Below are 23,753 nucleotides of genomic sequence, written 5' to 3'. Positions count from 1 at the left end.
CACGCAGCTGACCCAGGCTGGAGGAAAACGCCTGGCCATGCCGAAGGGTCTCACTTTTTACGTTTGTTTTTTTTGTTGTTGCTGTTGTTTTGCTTTTTAAATTTATTTTCAGAGAGAGGGAGGGAGGGGCAGGGAGAGAGGGGAGAGAGAGAATCCCAAGCAGGCTCCATGCTGTCACCACAAGAGCCTAATGCAGGGCTGGAACTCACAATCTGTGAGATCATGACCTGAGCCAAAACCAAGAGCCGGACGCTCAAGGGACTGAGCCATCCAGGTGCACCCGAGGTTTCTCACTTTTGTTTGTTTTTAATTTTGTTGATGTTTTTATTTATTTTTGAGACAGAGAGAAAGCACGGGCTGGGGAGGGACACAGAGAGAGGGAGACAGGAACCCAAGCAGGCTCTGCTCTGACAGCAGAGATCCTGATGTGGAATTTCAATGCACAAGCTGTGAGATAATGACCTGAGCAGAAGTTGACACTTAATTAACTGAGCCACGCAGGTGCCCCCCTGAAGGTTCTGACTTTTAATTCAAGCCCACAAACCTTGAGTGAGCCACTTATGGCAATCATTCCACATTTCCCTAAGTGCACTGTCTCTCCCTTTCCTGGATGGCTGTTTCTGACCTCTCCCCTCTTCTGAGACCCCCAATACCTTCCTTTTCCACCCTCACTCTCAGTGCATGATGATGTTCCCATCCACAGAACTCCCACCACCAGATCCATTTGCTCACCTTCTCTCCTGCCAGTGAGGACCCGTCGCCCACGACCCTGTCCATGGCCCACTCCCCCACATGTGCACACCATCCCACCTCCCCTTACCGCTCAAGAACATGGTCCCAGAAACTGCCCCTCTTTTATTTCCATCTCCCCATCACTCCCCGGGTTACTCCAACTGGAGTACAAGAATGCTGCTAGCTCCCTCATATTAAAAAACAACTACATTTTTTCTGGATTCCCATTTCTCTCCTTTATTCACAGAAAGATGACTTCAAAGAGTTGTAAACACCATTGCATCCAATTTCTCTCCTTCCTTCCTGTTACCTTGTTCTACTCAACCTTCGGCCTTATTGCCCCCATGCAGCCACCCTCATCAAGAGGACTGATAACTTTGTATTTCTTTTTTCTTTTAATTTTTAAAAAATCTTTATTTATTTTTGAGAGAGTGAGAGAGAGACAGAGTGAGAGCAGGGGAGGAACAGAGAGAGAGGGAGACACAGAATCCGAAGCAGGCTCCAGGCTCCGAGCTGTCAGCACAGAGCCCGACACGAGGCTTGAACCCACGAACTGTGAGATCATGATCTGAGCCGAAGTCGGACGCTTAACCGACTGAGCCACCCAGGCGTCCCCTGATAACTTTATATTTCTAAACCAAATGGCCAACACTCAGGACTCCTTTCCCATAACAGAGCCAATCACTCCCTCCATCCCGAAACACCTTCTCCCCTTAGCTTCCAGATGCCATACTCTCCTGCTTTGCCTCCCACCTCTCTGATTGCTCATTCTCTGTTCCCTTTGGTGGTTTATTGTCATCATCCTGACCTCGAACTACCAGAGGGCACCAAGACTCAGATGCTGGGCCTCTTTTCTGTCCTCACTCACCCTCTTGCTGACTGATCCAACCGCAGGGCTTTAAATATCATTGTGCCTTCAGCTTGGACGCTTCTCCTGAACTCAGACTCATCTTTCCAATGGCTTTCTTGACCTTTCCCCTTGGGTGTCAAATAGGCAAGATAGCTCAAGAGGTTTGAAACTACTCTTCCCCCCCCCCCCCCCCCCCCCACAAACCTACTTCTCTCCAGCATTCCAGCAGCCCCATTTCAACATCCCAGGTGGTGGCCAGCCCCATCTCCTACAGGTGTACACATGTAGCTGTAAGCATGCGCTCTGGTGTCAGATGGCTTGCCCCTTCATTCATTTGGTGTCAACTTCCCTAGAGGTCTCAGATGTTCATCTGTATAATGGGGCTAATATAGTGGCTACATGATGGGGGCATGATGAGCTCCAAAGGGGAAAATGAATGCAAAGCACTGAGCACAATGTGTGGCTATGACAGGTCTCATAACCCTAAGTCATAACAGACTCAAAGAAACTCCTATGCTATGGAAGAAAAATTGCATAGGTTTCCACTTTTGCGTAAGACAGTGTTTGCTTTAGTAAATCTTTGAAATTTGACTCACAGTCTGATCCCATAAATGACCTCGCCAGCTTCCTGCCTGCTCTTCTAAATTCCCATTATCAACTATATGGACATTCACATGCCAGTATAATTCAATGATGATTTCCTTGAAGATTTCAGGAAAAACCACATTGCATCTCAATGTTTTTTTTATATTTAAAAAAATGTTTTTATTTATATTTGTGAGAGAGACAGAGCAAATGGGAGAAGGGCAGAGAGAGAGAGAGAGGGAGACACAGAATCTGAAGCAGGCTCCAGGCTCTGAGCTGTCAGCACAGAGCCTGATTCAGGGCTTGGACTTATGAACCATGAAATCATGACCTGAGCTGAAGTCAGATGCTCAACTAACTGAGCCATCCAGGTACCCCTCAATGTTCACTAATGTGAAAATTTAACCACATACTTGTATATGAATGGATACTTCATGTGTTGGTATGAATCTGTTTCTACCAAACATGGCAGCTGAGTTGGAATATCGTACTATACAAATAGATATGATAGCCAAGACAGTGGAATGGCATGAAAGTATACTGTCAATGAAATGATGTATTCTTAGTCTCTGAGAATTGGTCAAATCCATGGATTTATAGAGGTGCTTATTAACTTGGAACAGACAATTAATTGGAATCTACCCTTTTCTTCACTAATCCTGCAGAAAAAGTGGATCTCCCCTTTGCTTTTGATAAAATGGCTTGTGCTTGACATAAGGCAGGGCCTTGCTTCTCAGAGGTGGGCTGGCTCCGTTCAGAAAGAGGGAATGTTTTCTAGTGAGTTGCTAGGATCCACTTATAGAAGAGACAGCCACGAAGGAGATGGGACATCTGGAGGCTGACTGTCCCCATCCACCAGAAGGCCAAGCCCATCTGGTGTCCAAACAAACTCTGTGGCCAAAGAACCCAAGGGTGGGGGTGGGGAGAACACAGGAACTCGAGAGGGGAATAAGCTGAAGCCCTACCGTAACAAAGACGGAGGCCAGGAGTAAGCCCACGGAGTAGATCAGTCCTCTGCTGTTTAGCCGAATCTGTAAGAAAGGATGTGCAGTTAGGCTTCCAAAAAGGCATCTGCTCTGTGCAGGAGCTCAAGCAATTCTGAGTAGCAGTCAGTGCAAATCTCTCCTCTAGGATGGCAAAGGGCAGTTTGGATAGCCTTGCTCTGGGATTGGTAGTGGGAATATCTACTTCCCTAGGACAGCTAGGGGGTGCCCTTGTGTAGTCCACTCTCAGTCCAACCCCGTCCTTCCATCCAGGGGCAGTGCCTACTGGGCTGCAGCATGGCACTCCAATTCTCTGACGTGTGGCCTGATTCTTATTGCTCACAATATTTCCCTTGTGGACCTGACCTCCAGGGAGCATTTGCTTTCCTGGCACATAGCTTTTAGGTTTACCTTTTGAGTAAATTTCCTAACATGGGTGATGGGAGCAAAATTTTGAAAAATATTACTGAAATTTTCTCTCTCTCTCTCTCTCCCTCTCTCTCCTCTCTCTCTCTCTCTCTCTTTCTTGAGAGAGAGAGAGAGAGAGAGCGAGCAGGGCAAAAGGGACTGAGAGAGAGAGAGAGAGAGAGAGAGAGAGAGAGAGTGAGAGAATCTTAAGCAGGCTCCATGCTCAGTTCAGAACCCCACACGGGGCTCAATCCCAGGAGCCTGAGATCATGACCTGAGCCAAAATCAAGAGTTGGATGCTCAACCAACTGAGCCACCAGGCACCTCATAAAAACTTTTTTCTCTCTTTTGCATTAGTTTGTGACCTCTTCCCAAACTTGACAGGAAGAAGTGGATAAGGGTTGTTACTGTGAGCAAGCAAAGAAGAAGAAAGAGTTAACATTCCATTTGTGATATTCATAAAAGGATTTTTGTTTTGTTTGTTTTTCAGAGTAAGACAGTGGGGTTAGCAGCCAAACACTGAAAAGAGAGAAACAATTTTTGGAATTCTTATAAAATAGCTCTGTCCAGTAGAACTTTCTGCAATGATGAAAATGTCCTGTATCTGTGCTGTCCCATATGGCAGCCATTAGGCACATGTGGGCTATTGAGCCCTTGAAAGGTGGCTCATCCAACTGAACAAAAACTTTAACCTTATCTTCAACCAATTCACATTTACATTCAAAGAGCCATATATGATCAGTGGCTATAGTAGTGGGCACAGCAGGTAGGGAATATTTAGAGGCCGACCCAGCCAACAAAGATCATAGAATTTTTTCCATAGTGCACAGAAGATGTCCCTTCTGCCCTGACCTCAGTCAAAGGGTCACGAGGTTGGCTACCCTGAGATAGGAGGTATGCCTTAGAGCAGCGTTGTCCCTGGATAGGCTCGAGCAGCATCACATGGGAGCTTGTTAGAAATGCAGGATCTCAGGCTTCACCCAGTCTTCCTGAATCAGAAACTTTGGGGATGGGCCCATCGAGCTGTATTTTAATAAACCTCCAGGTGGTTCTGATGCATGAGAAAGCTTAAGAACCACTGACTTAGAGCAAGTACGGAGGTTAAACCCACTTCTGATCTCCACGGGTTCTGGGGCTTTGACTTTGACATCCCTTTTACACCAGTTCTCTTATAAAGTCTTATCTGCATGGAGGCTGGGGGACCATAGAGCCCCACCAACGTACACTGTCTTGCCGGGAGTCAAAGGCTCACCTGTGTTTACAGAAAGGAAAAGCAAGGCAGGCTGATCAGTTCATTAGAGAACAGAGAGTGATTATTGTCAGTAGAAGTGGTCAGGGGACCTTCTGACAAGGTTCAAGGCATCTCTTGGTGCCCCTTTACCAGTTTATCCCTGCAGTGTAGGTATGGAAACACATGGGTATCTCTGTAGGAGGATGTGTTTGGTTTACCTTTTGGTGACAGGAAACTGCTTTCCCCAAACAGACCCTTTGTGTGGGGACCCAGGAACATAACACATCTCCTTATGCAAGGTTCTGTCCCAGAGGGAATGCGCTGGACTTTCTCCCCTGCCTGCACAATCCATGTGAGCCAATCTGCCAAACCCCAGCTGGAAATTATTCCCAGCCAATAAATGCCTTCCTAAGAGTAAAGGACTCAAAGCATGTCTCTGTGACACTAAAGCAGTGGGTTGACCTGGTTAAGTCAGTGTAAAAAAAATAATGAGGGATTGGATCCATCCCAGTCCAGCTGGTAGTTCACCTTCCTGCAGACCCTCCACCTGGCTATAGATCGATTTTCCTCCTTTGATCAGCTGTGTAGGTATAACGAGGCCAATGTCCATCACAAATGCCTTGTACTGAAAAAGATTCTCTGCCCCAAAGTATTCTGTCCATACTGAACCTATGATAATGCCACATGTACCCTGGCCAGAGTTTACGGGGAAAGTCAGGGTTTCTCAGAGCAAGATGGCAGCCCCTGTTCAGAGTGAGTAAGAGCCTGCTGGGGCTGTACTCATCACAGTCCTTGGGCTGACCCTGAAACTGTGAACACTCAGAAAACCTTTTGAGCTCTTAATTTTCAACATTACATGGATTCTTCTAAGAATGTGGCCAATGCATTTTAAGCCCAGCTCACCCTTTGAGTTCCAGGGTTGAATCCTTGTCAGCAGCAAGAGTTGAGTAAAGTGATTTCCTGCCCATAGGAAACCAAGAGCCAGTGAAAGCCAAGCTCCAAGCAGGAAAATTCTCTTTGGCCAAGGCTTTTGCCTTTTCCAAATGAATAATATTCAACTAGAGCACTGGAACTTCACCCTTCCTCGTTGACATAAAGTCTCAAAGAGTGGTGCTTCTAAAATTCTAAATCTGGCTCCAAAGACTAAAGACAACCAACCTTGGTGAGGTTTCTGAGTAGTTTTTTTTTTTTCTTCACATTTTCACCTTTTTCTCTGCCACATGCACCCACAGGGGTTATTTTTGCTATTTCACTAGTTAGAGACCTGCGCTCTCAAAGACTGTATTGATTCCTTGCTAGCTGAACCCCCACTTCCACATGGACATGCCTGTCAGGGATTAGGGTTCCTTCAGTTGCCTCTGGGTCCAACTTGAACACTTCCCAATTACTGGAGACTATGGATGGTTTGGGGCAGGAGTTAGTCAATTACGGGCCATCGGCCGAATCTGGCCCATCGCCTGATTTTGTAGATGAAGTGTTACTGGAGCTCAGCCCGTTCCTTAGCATGCCGTCTGTGTGTCTGCCTTCATGTAGAAATGGAAGAGCTGATAAGTTTGATAGAGACCATACGGCCCACAAGGCTTAAAATATTTCTCTTCTGGCCCTTTCCGGAAAGTTTGCTAACCCTTGGTTTAGGGCATGGGCTCCAGACCCAGTTCACCAAACCTCTTCTGAATCCCTGCTTGGTCACCCTCTTGATATATAATCATGGAAAAGTGACTTAACCTCCCCAAGCCTCAGTTTCCTGAGAAGTAAAATGGGGATAATACAATTCCCACCTAATGAGGTGGTTGTGAGAATTAATGGAATTAATCTATGTTAAAGCTTGAAAAGGACCCAGTGTATAATGGGTTCTCAGTGCGTCTGGGCCATTATCCTCCACTCACTCATGAGCTGCCTAATCCCTTCCCTGGCATCCCTGGCTGCTGCTTTTATAAGCTCACCACCCAGCAGTCCCCTGATCAAAGCCTCAGTAGATGTCAAACACCATGAGGGCAGGAACCATGTCTGACCTTTTCCTCTGCCTGGCACAGGGCTAAGCACAAACCACATGCTTCAATATGTAACCAATGGATGGACAATGAATCCATTTCATTGCAAAAGTGAAATGGAGCAGAGTAGACTGGTCAGAGAGAGGCTGAGAGCAGACAGACCCTGGATGCCACTTCCAGATGGGATTCCAGAAGCAATGCATCCTGCCCAACATTCCCTGCCCCCCTTCTCCACTTCATTTTTTATGAATGGATATAGCTCATTTTGTCTACCTAACATTTTATTATGAAAGTTTTCAAGCAGTCAGAAAAATTGCAAGAATTATACCATTTTCATAGTGTTTGATAATAGTTCACAGGTGTTTTGTTTCTGGATGCAATTTCTGTATGGTGAAATTTACAAATCCTAATTGCGCTGCTCAGTGTGTTTTGAGAAACACCTACAAACCGTGTAACCTAAACTGTAGTCATGATATAGAGCACTTCCATGCTTCCCAGAAAGTTCTCTTGTTCCCTCATCAGTCTCACTTAGATCAATCACTGTGTCTAAGCTAGGCCAGTCTGAGAAATTTCATATAAATGGAACCCAATAATGTGCATTCTTTTACACCAGGATTCTTTTACTCGGCATAATTTTTTTAAGATTCCTGGGTATTTTTCATTGCATTACTAGCTCACTTCTCTTTATAACAGCATAAATATAACACAGTTTATCTAATTATTCTCCTGCTTATAGGTATCTGGGTTGCTTCCAGTTTGGGGCTATTAGGGTGCATTGTTTTCGTAGCTCACAAACAACATGAAAAGAGATCTACAGTGGTCCCTCCCACCCAGAGGAGAAGAAGGAATGAAGATCATGAAGACCTCCAGGGGCTCTGCTGGGACCCCAAACACACACACACACACACACACACACACACACACAAACACACACACCACCAGCATCCTCTCTCTGTAGTTGGGCACTGGGAGCCTCTCCAAATGGGGGAGATTCACCTTCCCCACCTTGGCACACTGCTGTCTCCCTTTCCGGACCTCAGTCGGGTCAGATGGGGTGCTCACATCCTTCCCACCTCACTTCTATTCTGCCCATTGCTCCCGAAGTCCTTTCGTCTTTTCCAAGTTCACTGAGCCCTTGCTGGTCTTATCCCCCCTTGTGATGCAGATCATATCCTGACCTTGCCTGGTCTCCTTCTTACCTCCCCAACTAGTCCTGATGCTTTGAGGGTAGATGCCTGTGTCTTCAGTTTTTCCTCCTTCCACATAGCACCTAGATCTCTACCTCTCTACACACACTGTATGTTTTTTAATTTTAAAGTTTATTTCTTTATGTATTTTGAGAGAGAATGAGAAAAAGTGGGGGAGGAGCAGAGAGTGAAAGGGAGAGAGAGAGAGAATCCCAGCAGGCTCCATACCGATGTAGGGCTGAGCTGAAGTGGGACGCTTAACCGACTGAGCTACCCAGTCACCCCCGCACTGTACATTTAAATAAGCATCTGCTGGTGATGCTGAGCACGTGTGTATCCTTGTGTACATGTGTATGTGCACGTGTGTGCACATGCGTGGGGTGCATGTGTGCATTGGAGGCAGTGAGGTGGGGTGGCTAGGGGCAAGAGTGCATATAGAGCTGGATGAGGAGACTGACGTGGGGGTGGTTTTAAGCTGATCTTTTTAAGCAACAAAGTGAGGGGGCCAAAAAAACCAAAATGTTTTTTTTTTTTTAATTGGGGCATAATTTGCACACAGTAAAGGCACAGATCTCAAGTGTACTATTGGATAAGTTTTGACAAATGCATGTACCCATGTGTGTGACATCTCAACAAGATATAAAACATTTCCATCACCCCAGTAAGTTTCCTTGAGGGCAGCAAGTTTAACTTAACCCCCTTAAAAGTAGTTTCTTGGGATGTGCTAAGCCGGACAATAGCATGGGCCATCCCCATCTCTGGACCACCTTTGCATAAGCCTCTGGGCTGCAGCTGTGCAGTGTTGCTCTGAATGATGGTTTCGTGCTCCCTGAGTCACAGATGCAGGGCCCATTAAGTGCAAATGCAGAAAATCTCCATGGCAATGCCCACCAGAGAGCATCCTAGGCACAACTGCCCGACATTTAACACTGTTTTTATTTCTTGCCTTCAAAATACACAAATTCATTCTCTAATTCCCTCATGGTAAATAATTATTGCAGAGGAAACAGCAGGCTAGTTGGTTCCAAAGAAAACAGGAATTTGGCCCACAAATGTGGGCCCTCCAAATGTGCATTTGTTTTCATACGGATGCACACACAGAGACCCAGTCAGACCTAGTTTTAAGCATGCACGCGGTTGAGAAAACAGTTCCCTAAATCCTACACAGTTTGGAGAGCCAACATCCCTGGCCTCAAAGATTATAACTTCCCCATATTATAGTTTAAAATCTCTCTATGGTTTGAGGTCAGCTCCACACCACCGGCAAATTCTTTGAGGAAAAATAAGAAGCCCCTGGATTCTTGCTAATTTATTATAACCTGGAACACATGTTACATGTCACTTCGCATTTTCAGATTTGGGTAATTTGAACATTTGTGCGGGTGTAGGCTCCAAATGGAGTGTCTAGCCGTGGCTTGATGTTGTAAGCTATCACTGGGTGGGAATCTCTTTCCCTGACACAATTAAATGAGGTAAAACAATGAATAAGCCTTGAGAAAAAAGGCACTTTGATGGCTGAGTCCTGTCCTTCCCAGAGTGCTGTCATGAACACAGTTGCACAGTTGCTCTCCGGAGCAAGTAGGGTGGGTTTTGTTCTCCCTGTGTAAAGACGAGGCAGCTGGCACTCTGGGAAGTTCAGCACGTGGCCAAGGTAAGATTCTGCTCACCAACTCCAGTGTGTGTGTGGTGTGGGTTTTCCCCATGCATGCAAGCATTTCTGTGACCCCCATGGGTATCCTACAATTTAACTCAGTTCTGACACTATTCACCCAGTGACCCCGTCAGACGGCCCAGGTGAAGGAAGGGCTCAGTCCTACAAGACTCTCCTTCCCTCACCCCAGACACCAGTCACAAGTCCAGGTGTCACCTGTGCTTCCGAGTGACTGGCTATAGATTGGAGATTCAAAGGACGCACTGCTTGCGTTTGATTAGCTTGTTGGAGTGGCTCACAGAGCTCAGGAACACATTTTATTGACTGTGTAACCAGTGTGTCCTAAAAGGGTAGAACTCAGGAGAAGCCAGTTGGAGAAGATGAACAGGGCAAGGTCTGGGGAAAGGGACAGAGCTGTCTCTGAGCGCACCACTCTGCCAACCTCCACACGTTCACTAATCCGGAAGCTCCCCGAATCCCCTCCTTCTGGGTTTTTATAGAGGCTTCACTGCATAGGCAATTGGTTAAGTCCTTGGCTATTGGCAACCGATTCAACCTCTGGCCTGTCTCCTGTCCCTGGAGGTCAGAGGTGGGACTGAAAATGTCAACCTTTTAATCACATGGTTGGTTCCTCTGACAACTAGCTCTCATCCTTATGTGGGGTTGGAAAGTCATCTCATTCATCTAACAGAAGACACCTTATAGTTCTTATCATTTGGGAAATTTCAGAAGCTTTAAGAGCTCTGTGCTAGAAACAGGAATGAAGATCAAACATCTATTTCTTACTATAAATCACAGTATCACACAAGGCCAGGGAGCTGGTGAGGGATCAAGTAAACACTGAGCACTGGAATTCTGACAGTAAATTTTAGACTCTTCTTTGTAGCCAGCAGGGCACAGAGAAAAAGTCAGAGTTCTCTTCATCCACTAAGAACTCTCAAAAGTTGCACCTTGGCCTTTTTTGCCTACCATTTCTGAAACTACCTTGAATGAACCATAAGAACCACAAATGCCAGTATGGCAGATGCTAATGGGACTCCATCCCAGTGCCCCTTCTTACCATTCTGGTGGGACCGGCTGCCTCCCCATGACCAGTACCAGTGTCTGTGCCTGAGGGCTTTCCCCCCAAACCATGGAAATGCCAAGCTGCCCTGCATCAATGACTCTTGGGGCAGGCACATGAACATGAAGCCCCCCTGCCCCTTGATATTTCCTCCTAAATATGTTCCCTACCCCCTGGTGGTCTTACACATCTCCATGAATGGCACCAGAAGTTACCTTCACTTTTTCTCTTCCTCAGCCCCTCCACGCATCCATGAGAAAACCTTATTAATTCTTCTGAAAACTTTTTGTCCCTTCCTATACTCACACCACCTTAGCCCCCATCACTAGCATCTTGTCACCAGCTCCTGGACTAGTTTTCCTCTTCTTTGCCTTCTTGTCATACATTTCCAAACAGTATCAAATATGATCTTAAAGCATAAAGTGAACGATGCCTTTACTCTGCTTGAATCCTCAGTGGCCATTGGAACACAATTCAAACTTTCCACAACAGCCAATAAAATCTTCAGATGACCAGGCCCCTGTCTTCTCCCAACTCACCTCCCCATTAATAGATGTTTAGAAGCTGATGAGAAATCAACCACCAGGTCCTGCTGATTCTTATTCTGCAGTTTCTTCTGGCACCTTCCATTATTCTCTCACTTCACTGCTACAACTGAGGCAGAGTGGATCACTGGTCTCAGTTCCCTTCCCTTGTATTCTGTGTCCACCCCCTTTCCACAGCCTCATGGTGGGCAGAGGCATTTTTCTGCTTCTTAGATTTGGGGTTGGCCATGTGATATGCTTTAGCCAATGGAATATTAGTGGATTTAACACAAACACAGGTTTGAAGTGTACTTCCATTATTGAGATGACCTTTTGTGCTCTTCATCCTGCAAAGAATGTGCCTCAGGAAGTCAGTGGTCCAAAGAGGATGACAGACACACGGAATAACCCTGTCTGAAGCTTGGAGCCAAACCTAGATCAGCCAAACACGAGTCACCTCACAGAAGCATGAATGGGAAATGTATGATAATGTATGTTTGCTGCTGAATTTGGGGATGGTTTGTTACACAGCGTTACGGTAGCAATAGCTAACTGATACAAACTATCCTAATCCAGGTCACTGTATTTTCTTTCCCCTGCAAATGTATCATAACTGGTCTTATCTGGCTGGCTCCGATGCTTTCTCTATATGGTAGTCAGAATCTTCTTTCTAAAATGCACATGCAATCACACCACTCCCTCCCTCATACACTTCATTTTCTGACTGCCATGGCTCTAGCTCATTGTGTCCTTTAGCATGTGACTCCTGTATCTGGTTTCATCCCAGCCATTCATCCCTCCACTTTTCCACTTCCTGTCCCCACCCTCTACCCCCAGCCTAGGCGCTACCCTCAGGTCCTTCGGTGTGTGAACCTTTCTTGGAGCTTGGTCTTCTACAAGCTATTCCTCTTACTGGATAATCATCTCACATTCTTTACCTGCTTGGCTCCAGATAATCTCAGATTTTCAGAATAAGCATCACTTCCTTACAAGCATTGGAGGTCCTTAATCCCTGCCACATACCTTAAAAAACATCACACTTTGGGCACACATCACACTTTCTTTTGGAATTACTTGCATAACTGTCTCCTTCCAGAGGCTGCAGCTCCAGCGGCACAGGACAGTGTCTGGCTTGCTCACCAAAGCATTCCCCAATGGTTACCAGCTTAGCACACAGTAAGTGTTCAGTTAATGTGTGATCAAAAAAAGAATGAGCTGGGCAGAAAGTGTAGGATAAGAATGTTTCTGATCACCAGGGTGACTGGATGGCTCAGTTGGTTGAACATTTGACTCTTGGTTTCAGCTCAGGTCATGACCTTACAGTTGTGGGATTGAGCCCTGCACTGGGCTCCATGCTCTCTCTCTGTCTCTCTCTCTTAAAAGAAATAAACCTTAAAAAATGTATTAAGAAAAGGAAAGTTTCTGATCACCTCTTCTTTTTCCCTCTAAAGTTTCTGGAGTTAGGTGGACTCCTGCTTGGAAAATAAAACAGACTCTCCTCCTATTACTTTGTGGATTCATTTTGCATTTTTAAGCCCTAACTTGGAGGTCTGAGTTTTGTCCTGGTTTCCTGGAGCCTGCCTGGTGACTTTCTTAATTCTGTTAGAGCATGTGGAACAGACATTCATTGCCAAAATGGGACAAGAGGTGCTCATTTTCCAAACTTTGACTTTTAGAAATATTTATTTCAGGCACTTAGGTAGCTAACTGGCTTCCAAGCAAACCACAAGTGCTAAGAAATGTCAAAATTTGTAAAGTTGCCTTTATTCCACACTATCAAATGCCTGAAACTATGCACAAAACAGCTGTCTTGATGGTAATTATCCAGTAATTATGACTTGGAAACCCCAGCAACTTGAGATGGAAACATTGCTTCAGAATTGTCAGCAGGTCCATTGTGAGGGCGGGAGAGGCCATTAAAACTCACACAGGCTTCTTGGTTCTGATATGAGAGATGCAGAGAGATATCATGGGGTTACCACTATGCTAAATGAAAGGAGGCCCCTGAGTGTCCTTCCAGAAATGAAGCCTCTCTCTCAGGAAAAACTGGAAGTGGAGAAGAGGGAAGACAAAATGCTCATGGCAAATAAACCCTTAAGTTTGCGCTTTTTTCATGAGCCTGGAAATATTTTTCCAAGCGAGTTCTGTATTGTGGCGTGAGGTTATACAGAGCCCCCATATGTGGCTGGGCATTGGGGACTGCATAGAGGGGCCTGATGAAAGCCAGGTGGGGACCCAGGGACTGAATAAATGGGGATAATCCTCATGGAAGGATCCAGAATGTTTCCTCCAACCTTTAGTTGGGAAACCACTGTAGACATATAATGAACCATAGCCTAGGGAAGCAAGGATTTTAGCTGCCACAATCACTCTGGAACGTATAGAATAGGAATCTTGGGGTGAGGAGTGGTCTTTTTCCTCCAGGTCCTTCCTTCCTACTCTTCCTTCATTCTCTTTCTTCTCTTTTCTTTCTTTCTTCTCTTTTCTCTTTCTTTCTTTCTTTCTTTCTTTCTTTCTTTCTTTCTTTCTTTCCTCCCTCCCTTCCTTCCTTCCTTTTCTTTTTCTTTTTCTTTTTTTTTACAGAGAGAGTGCAAGCATGGAAGGAACAGAAAGAGAGGGAGAGAGGGTCCCAAGCAGGCTCTGAGAGGTCAGTGCACAGAACCCAACATGGGTCTCAAACCCATGAAACCACGAGATCATGACCTGAGCCGAAATCAAGAGCTGGACGCTGAACTGACTGAACCACCCAGGCACCCCCAGGTCCTTCTTTCTTTACGTGAAACTTGCAAAGCTCACTTTAGCCTTATAGGCAGAGCCTATTCTCCCCTCTAGCAAAGATTCAAACTCAGGGATGGATCTGGTCTAAAATCCCACCCCAGCAATGTCCCTCATACCTCTGTGCCCTCAGCTGTACATGGCAGCACTGTGGCACCGTTTGCTTTGGGCGATATTCTCCTCCCTGCTGCTTTGGTCTCTGGTGTTTTGCAGAGAGAAAAAAGTCTCACTGTTTTCTCTCTGCCTATTACTGGCTGTGACAATCTCTCTGAACCTTGGCAGTTTGATCTCCAGAAGAGGACTTGGGACAGCAGTGCACTTAGAATGAAACCCATTACCCCTGTAAACCCCACCCCTGCATTTCTATTGCCTGGCTTCCCTTCTATTATCAGATACAGCTTCAATGCCTTGGCATTTGCAGTCCCCTCTTTCTAAAATGCTCCCCCTGCCCTTCAGATACCCAGCTCTTGTTTTTATTATTCCCTCCTCGGCATGGAACCCACCTCCTGTCCAACAAATCCAAAGTGGCACATGCTGCCCATTCTATGATATCATTGTCTTCATAAGGCTTTTGCTCTCCCAAGTTAGCGCACTCACTAATGGACTGTCTATCTCCCCCAACCCTGGTGCATGTTGTAACGGGGAGGGTCTATTCTACCCAGTTCGTTCTGTGTTTCCAGCACTTTGCCAAGTTCTTCGCACATAGCAGCTGCACAATAAGTGCTGGCTGTAGAAGTAATCCTTGCCTCATTTAGCTATAGTCAGGATTAGATGAGGCTATGTGGGCACGGTGTGCCTAGAGTGCCTGGCACATAGTAGGTCAATGAATGTTAAGCTATTCTTATTGCGGTTTTCTTCCCACCCCCACCCCCCATCCCCGCTCTCTTCTCAGGTCAGGCTTTTCCTTCATTCTGTTCTGCTCACATGTCTTTCATCACCCCAGGTGGTAAAGTTTAGGATCATCTATCCATCCATCCATGCAGCCATGCAGCCATGCAGCCATGCAGCCATTCATCCAACAAACACTTGTTGAGCAAATTCTAAGTACCAGGCACCACCACCAGGCATGGAGGAAACAACAAATGCACAAGACGGGTACAATCCTTGCCCTAAGGGAGAACATGTGTCTGGGGGAGACTCAGACAAAGGGAAAAAAGTAAGCTATGATGGGAACTGCTCAAAAGTATAGGAATGACACCTGATGCGAGCTTGGGAGATTACAGTAAACATCTAAGCCAACACCTGAAAGATGAACTGGAGAAAGACCAGAGAAGCCTCTTGTAATGGCCCTTTTACCCCTTCTGTGAGGTGCTCTGGTTCTAGATGGCTATGTTCTGGGACTCCTAGATTCTAGGAAAACAAAAAGACACAGGTTGGTTGGGCAAAATCCTGGGCCACTATTTTGGTCTACCGTGACTAGGCAAAGATGTATTCTGTACAAGTGAAGTCTCCCAGAAAATTGAAGTCCACCTCTCTATAGGCCAGCAACTGTTTTTGATGAAAATATTTCATCACTTTTTCTTGATGACTCAGAATCACCACCATGAATATAAATTTTTTACCTGAGGTGAAATATGGCAAAGCTCTCAGGACCTATTGATGTATATGGAGTTTCTTGCCCCTACCATTGAGAAAATAAAATTTATTCTCTATTTAAACAAGTAAAATGTCCCACTATGTGCATGATGGTAAAGGGTGCAGTGTGAATGGCAAATACAAAGTGGACATGGTCCTACACTCAGACTCTAGTAGCAGACAGATGATGTGGGTACCTAACCATCAGACAAGGTAGGAAACAGAATGGATCAACAGGGACATGGGGAAGAGATTATTACACAATTTGCAGCATGAGGCTGTATCTGGGCAGCAAATGGAAGGGCTAGAGACCTAGGTATGTCGTAGGGACTCAGAGTATTCTTTTGCTTACAGGATTTCCTCCTTGTTGGATGCCCTCTCAATCAAAGAGATCAAACTATCTGAGTAAAATACAAAAAACCCCACAGCATTTTAAAGAAAGCCACTAGGCTCTGAGGATGGTTTTGTTACTCTGTCCCTCCTTAATTAAGCTCACCCGGCTGTCCTTCCCTGCTTCTTGACCTTTTAGTTTCTGACATAGTTAGGCTCAAAAATTTTCCTGATAAGATTTTACTACTTATAAAATACAAGATTCTAGACTACACAGTCTTAATCATATATAATCATTGGCTTCCTAATAGCCTCTAAGTTGTGAATATTACTGAAAAATAAGTAGACATCTTTCCAAAGACATGCAGATGGCCAATAGACACATGAAAAGATGTTCAACATCACCCATTATTAGGGAAGTGCAAACCAAAACAGTAATGAGGTATCACCTCACATCTGTCGGAATGGCTAAAATCAACAAGACAAGAAGTGACAAGTATTAGCAAGGAGGTGGAGAAAACGGTATCCTTGTGCATGGTTGGTGCAGCCACTGTGGAAAACAGTATTGAAGTTCTTCAACAAAATTAAAAAATCCAAATACCACATTATCCAGCAATTCCAATATTGGATATTTATACAGAGAAAACAAGCACACTAACTTAAAAAGATATATGCACCCCTATGTTTAATGTAGTATTATTTACAATAGCCAAGACATGGAAGTATCCTGAGTGTCCATCAATAGATGAATCAATAAGGAAGATGTACTGTGTGTATGTGTATATATATATATACATGGACTGAGTAAGCCACAGGAATAAAAGGCAGAGCATAAGGAATACAGTCAATGATATTGCAATAGCAATGTAATGGGACAGATGGTGGCTACATTTGTGGTGAACAAGGGATTATGTATAAACTTGTCAAACCATTAAGTTGTACGCCTGAAACTAAGGTAATGTATGTCAACTATACTCAAATAAAAAAAATAAATAAATACAAGAGGGATTCCTGGGTGGCTCAGTTGGTTAAGTGTCCAACTCTTGGATTTAGCTCGGGTCATGATATCACTGTTCATGAGTTTGAGCCCACATGGGGCTCTGCACTAGCAGTGCAGAACCTGCTTGGGATTCTCTCTCTCTCCCTCTCTCTAATAAGTAAATTAAAAAATTTTTTTAATTAAAAAAATAAAAAATAAGTTAATAAATATTTTCCTTTGAATTTTAAAAGTTCAAAATGAAATCTTTTCAACATATGGTGTTGAAACAACCATATGTCCACATTCTAAAGAATGAAGCTGCACCCCTACCTCACACCATATACAAAAATTTTGATTTCCCTGCGATTCATAAACTTTATAGATTATATTGCTGATTTTGTGCTTTCAAAAGAGAGCACTACATTGGATGTCTGTATCCTGGAAATAAAATGAAGATCTCTCTGGGATGGAGTACAGAAATAGCAGCATTTGGAAGAAAATGCAACATGACACATCTTTCTCCAGTTTTCTGAGCAAACATTTCCCCCAGGAGCACTCTCTCATGTGCCATGCCTGTTGATCACAGAAGTGGCCTGTTTCTTCTCCTGTCTTTTCCCCTTCACTTCAGTTAAGGGTGATCTTCAACCACAGGATTCGATGTGCACAATCCCAGCAGAATGACCAAAGTGACCCAATTATGTCATGTACAGATGGAAAACATGAATTTGGACCAAAAATCTAATAGGGCCTGAATTTCTGTCTTCATGATGTCACCCTGTCACTAAAGTCAGGAACCTGAAAAGCATATGTTTTCATGACTGTGGGTGTTACTGAATGAGAATTATGTTTAATTTTCTGTTCTCTGAAGAGTGTTGGGAGAATTTCAGAAGGACAGGAAAGGCGGGCAGATATCAGGGCTCATTTATGGCAGACAATGTGCCCTGCTAAGTTGGGATTTCAGACCTGATATCCACGTTCAGTCAGGGAGATTTCAAAGCTGATGGGGAGGAACTGGTTCATTTACAGGACGAATTCTGAGTTGTTATTGTTGTTGTTGGTTGAAAGGCTTTGCTTTCACATTATATGATTGCACCCTCTAACCACAGTAAAGAAAAAAATAAGCACAATGGATCTTTGGTACACTGGAAGGATTTGAGTCTCCTGCTCCTGTCTGTCAATCCCTCCCTGGAGAGAGTCCATATGGTAAAAGTCTATTATATATGGATCAGTTTTCCAGGTTATTTAGAAGACCATTTTTTTTCATCTTTTTGCTGCCTGCTTTTTTTTCAAAACTATTTTATTTATTTATTTTTTTTAAGAGAGAATGCCAATGCGGGGGGGGGCGGGGCAGAGAGAGAAGGGAACAGGGGATCCAAAGCAGGCTCCATGCTGACAGCAGTGAGCCTGATGTGGGGCTTGAACTCATGAACCATGAAATCATGACCTGAGCCAAAGTCAGTTGCTCAACTGCCTAAGCCACCCTGGTGCCCCCTGCTGCCCGCTCTTTAGCCACTATTTTCTGGTCTTCACCAGAGGAAACAAAAAGCAGTTGAAATTCACACAGGTCTGAATTTTACTTCTTTACAACTCTGACAAGTGGGGAAATGCAACAGGGGCACACACCAGGTGGATGTGCTGGTGAACTCAACATATCCACACCCAGTGCTCTGAGCTGGGTTAAGGTGCACAGAAACCAGGCAGAGATGGGGTGCTGATGAAGACAGGCTCTAAAGACGGACCAGGAAATGAGAGACAGAGCATTGCGTTTAGCAAAGCGAGAATCTCTGGAGGGAGAGAGACACCCAAGGCTGAGTGTGACTGAGTAACGATAGAGGGTCCCTAGTAGCACTTCAGAGGAAGTTAGGTTGTACTATTCCCGTTATATTCAACACTCTTTTCATGGCTCAAGTAGGTACATGCCCATACTATGTGCCGCAAAGAAGCTCGCCCTCATATGGCTTCCTCTGGTCAGAATGTCAGGGTAACGCCTGTTTTTTTTTTTTTTTTTAAAGAATGTGAGGGTGCCATGAAGCTGTCCTCCAAATCTCAGGAATGAAACAAGGACAAATGAAAATGTAAGGAATATTGCCATTTGCAAGAAATAATTAGGCACAAATAAAGAACTTCAAGGTGTTCATATTCTTTATAACAATTCCAGCTTTGGGAAAATAGCCTCAAATGTAAATACAGTTTTATGTAGAGTTCTTTTTTAGATGTCTAGAATCTATAAGAGTGATTTACAGAGATGTGTGTTGCATCATTATTTATAACAGTGAAAATCTTGAGGCAAGATGTGTCTAACAGCAGCACGGTTAAGGAAATTTTGGTAGAAGTAAAGAATATGAGGTTGCCTTTAAAGATGATGTTTCTAGTGAGGTTTTAAGGAAATCTTGATATGATGTTTGATATAATGAGGAGTATAAAAAGCAATGCACATAACTGTAGAGTGGAGTGTCAGCTATATAAACCAGTATGGAAAGGAAAACATGCTGAAATATTGAGAACTGATAGTTACAGATCATATTATGCATGATTTTTATCTCGTCCTCTGAACCTGCAGTCTCATGGGCAGCCACAAGGCACATGTGGCTGTGTAAATTGAAGTTAATTAAAATAAAATGAAAAGAAAAAACTCCAAGTCTGCCCTTGAACGAGCCACATTTCAAGTCCTTAAAAAGTCTCATGGAGCTAGTGGTTACTATATTGGACAGCACAACATACAACAGCTCCATCATTACAGAAAGTTCTACTGGGCAGACACTGCTCCAGAGTTTTCTGGCATTGGTTTCTCTAGTTTTCGATGAAGACCATGTGCTATTTTGATAATCAGAAAAAAGGAAAAACAAAGTCAAGTTAAGGTGACCCGACTGTAGAAAAACCCAGGAGATTGTCTGAGGAATGGCGAAAGAGAAGCAAGGTGATTTGTGATTTAAGGAAGCAGCTACTTTAATGAGAGAGATTCAATATAATCAATAATATGTTCTCAACGTGGTTACAGGAAACATGTATTAGCTGGGAGGGGGAGGGTCCACATATGACTCAGAAAAAGGAGCTCAAAGAGGCAGGATTGGTCAGTGTGCCCCAGGATGGTTGTCATGACAGGGAGAAGAGCCCTATGATACGAGCTGATGCCTCAGACAATAGCAACTCAACGGCTCCCGTAAAAGGTTGTCCATTAAATCCTCTTTCTTGTTTGGCCCCCACTCACAACCAGACACTCCAGACTTTAGAGACTGCTAGTGTCCACTGACATCTTCATTGCCTCTCCTTCCTGGATGCACAGCTAAACAAGTGTCCTGGATCCTTCTTGCATCTAGGTGGGAATGTTTGACTTATCTACCTAATGGGTGGGAGCAGAGAGGACATATACGACCTTCAGTCCTCATCACAAAACCATCTGCATAATATTCCATGCCCTTGCTTTCTCTGCTTCCTGTGTGTCTATTGGAGAAGGACTCCAGGAGGGTATAACCACAGGATGAAATAAGCCCCAGTCTGAGTCTCTGTCTGAAGAGCCATGGGAGCTGCCAGGATGGAAATATCTGCAGGGGATTTGGAGGAAGAAATAAACGTTTCTTGGGCTGCCCCAGTGAAATGTTGGGGTTGTTTATGATACATATAGTAGTAGCGATACTTACTCTAACACATAAATTCTCATTTGATCTTCTATGCAGAACGTGTTAATGCAGCAGGTCTGGTTCCTTAATCCTTGCATGCCTCTAGGGGAGCCTAGAATGATGACAGATCCTCAGCCAATCCCCAAGAATGCGGTCCTTGGAATGTTCTTTGTGTTACTGATGAATGATGTTGTTTTGCGCTCCAAAAGCAATGGGGCATGCTGTACCAGCTTGTCAGGATTGTTTAGAGAGCTTTATGATGTATATCTGGGGTCTATGCTGGAATTCTGAATTTTGCTATCATGGCTGTATACTGAGCAGGAATGTGTCTACCTGACCAGCACTCCATAAAAGTCTCAGATTCCCGTGGACTGCCCTGGATAGAGATATCTCACACATGTCCGTATAGGTTGCTGCTAGAGAGAAAGCATGTCTTATATGACCTGGTGGGGCAGGAATTGGTGCGTGCATCTGACCTCTCTGGATTTTTCCTGATGCATTTCGCTTTTCTGCTGCTTTTACTCCATATCCTTTGCTATAATAATAAACCTTGGCCACGACTAAAATCTGCTACTAAGTCCTGTGAATACTCCTGGTGAGTCACTGAACTTGTGGGTAGTCATGGGGCTCCCTAAATGCCTCCCACCCATGGGAGGTACAGGCTCTAGTTATGGAATGAAGAAGTCATGGGGATGAAAAGTACAGCATAAGAAAATATAGTCAATGGTATTGTATGGTCATTACACTTGTGGTGAGCATAGCATGATGTATAGATTTGTCAAATCACTACTTTGTACATCTGAAACTAATGTAACATTGTGTGTCAACTATACTTAAATTAAAAAAAAAAAAAAGAAAGAAACAGGGGCACCTGGGTGGTTCAGTTGGTTAAACACTGGACTTCGGCTCAGGTCATGATTGCACAGTTCGTGGATTTGAGCCCTGCATTGGGCTCTGCGCTGGCAGCTCCAGAGCCTGGAGCCTGCTTCAGTTTCTGGGTCTCCCTCTCTGTCTTCTCCTCCCCTGCTTGCCCTCTCTCTCTCTCTTTGAAAACTAAATAAACATTAAAAAAATTTTAAAAAGAAACTGTAAACAGAGGGGCCTGGGTGACCCAGTCCAGTTAAGCATCTGACTTGATTTGGGTTCAGGTCATGATCTCACAGTTCATGAGATCAAGCCCTGTGCTGGGCTCTGTGCTGACAGCATGGAGCCTGCTTAACATTCCCTCTCCCCCTCTCTCTCTGCCCCTCACCTTCACATGCATGCACACGGGCTCTCTCTCTCTCTCTCTCTCTCAAAATAGATAAAGAAGTCTAAGGAAAGAAAAAGAAACACACACAAAAACCAAAACCAAATCCAAAAACCAAACTACCTCCTACATAGGTCTTCACCTAGGAAAACAGAACACAAATTGTCCAGAATAAGTATGCTTTCTATCTTGCACCTATGCATCTTAGTACCATCTGTTGACATTCTAGCAATACATCAAACTCTTGTGAATCTGGTTGATGTGAGTCTCTTCATAAGCGCCTGACTGACAACAGTGTCACTCATAAAAATCTTAGAAAGATTGTCTGGAATCCTGTGACTATCCAATTTATGATGTCCTTTCAGGGGCCAACCTGGATGACATTTCTTCAGTGTCTCTTCTACATTCATCACTTAACATGTAATAAGATGAAGCCAAGTTCAAGGGCCAAGAGTGAGATAAAAACAAAGGGTGTGCAGGGATCCCATTTAGTGGTGGGGTCCAGAAAGGAATCCTGAATAAAGGGGCAATAGAGACCCCTGGAAGAAGGGACATCATTTCAAATGGGACGAGTGACAAGGTATGCGCATCTGAGGCAGAGTAGTCTGCAGGAGGGGAAATATAGGGCATCTTCAGGGACAGTGATTCTGAAGGGCCCTAGCTTGGCTCTAAACAATGTCAGAGGTGGCAAGTAGCTTGGGAAGTATGATGTTCAGGGTACACTGGGAGCTATGGAAGAATTGGCCTTTCTGGTGGATATGTATCTGTTTACATTACAATCAGTCAAGGCTTGGTGGTCCTTATTCCTGGGCTCAAGGCCAGGAATGATTTTGAATAAGCATGACATTCTCCAACATGCCAAGTGCATCTCTGCCTCAGGGCCTTTGCACTGACTGTTCCTTTTGCCTGGAATGCCCTGCCCTGCCCATTTCCCCATGGCTGGTTCTCTCTAGTTATTTAGATTTCATCTCCAAAAACCAGCTTCCCACTAAGGCAATGTGGCCTCTCTCACCACATCATTACCGAATTTCACTGACAAAATAGAAGAGATCTCCACTCCTTAGAACATATTCTGCTTCTTTCCATCCCCTTATGCTTATCTTTATTCTCTGATGAAATCTCTCCGTCAACAGGTAATTTCACATGAACCAAAACCACTTTCTGTATGAATTTTGATTTCATTGCAACTGGCTGGACACACCTTCCCTAGTTGAAACGGCCGTTTGTCAAACAACTTTGACGACAACCCTTGTCTGAGCCGCAGCATTTTCTGCAGGATATACAATTACTGAACAAATTTTGCAGCTAAACTAAGGTAATGCTCAGTAACACACTGAGAGAGGCACTCAGCACTGGGTTGGGTGTAAACACTTTGGAGGCATGCTACCCTTTTCTTCCTGTGTCCAGGCAAAAATCTTGAATTGTAGTTTCTCCCTCAGTCCTCAGACAGTGTCGAGGACAGTGGTGCCATCAGCAGAGGGGGGACATTTTCAAAGAATGGGAAAGAGTGCCAGACCCTCCGGGTCGCTCACCCGCAAATCTACCTGAGGTCACAATTAGCTCAGGCTTGAGAAAGAGCACGGAGGCCATCGCCTCACAGTCTGACTGTCACCAGATCCCTGACAGAGAGGGTCTATTATGTTTTGTGTCCCTTCCTTCACGAATAAAATTATTTTGCCCATAAAACAAATACACCAGACAGGGGTTGGCAGATGATGGCCCATGGGCCAAATCTGGCCCACCTCCTGTTTTTGCATAACCCATGAGTTAAGAATGATTTTTATGCTTTTCAGTAGTTGAAAAAAATGGAAAGAATCATAGATCATGTATCATGACATATAAAAATTATATGGAAGTGAAATTTCTGTTTCTATACATAAAGTTTTATTTGCACAGCCATACTCATTCATTTACACGTTGTCTCTGGCTGCTTTCAGGCTACACAGCAGTAGGGGTGGATAGTTGTGATAGAGACTGGCCCTCAAAGCCTGACGTATCACAATCACAGTCACAGGCCCTTTAC

The 23,753-nt window shown here is 44.4% G+C and overlaps 1 protein-coding gene across 2 annotated transcripts in view; it reads right to left on the bottom strand.

Annotated features, from left to right (window-relative positions):
- SLC24A3 (solute carrier family 24 member 3) overlaps positions 1–23,753 on the bottom strand; it is a 486,110-nt gene that overhangs the window by 3,295 nt on the left and 459,062 nt on the right. For both annotated transcript variants that reach the window (XM_040447820.1, XM_040447821.1), the window contains one exon: positions 3,133–3,198. In XM_040447820.1, coding sequence (XP_040303754.1) covers positions 3,133–3,198 — 66 coding nt within the window. The remainder of the gene's footprint in view (positions 1–3,132; positions 3,199–23,753) is intronic.

The sequence above is a fragment of the Herpailurus yagouaroundi genome, unplaced genomic scaffold (assembly GCF_014898765.1).
Source record: "Herpailurus yagouaroundi ecotype Mexico unplaced genomic scaffold, PumYag 196, whole genome shotgun sequence".
Classification (NCBI taxonomy): domain Eukaryota; kingdom Metazoa; phylum Chordata; class Mammalia; order Carnivora; family Felidae; genus Herpailurus; species Herpailurus yagouaroundi.
This window is presented reverse-complemented; position numbering and strand designations above follow the sequence as displayed.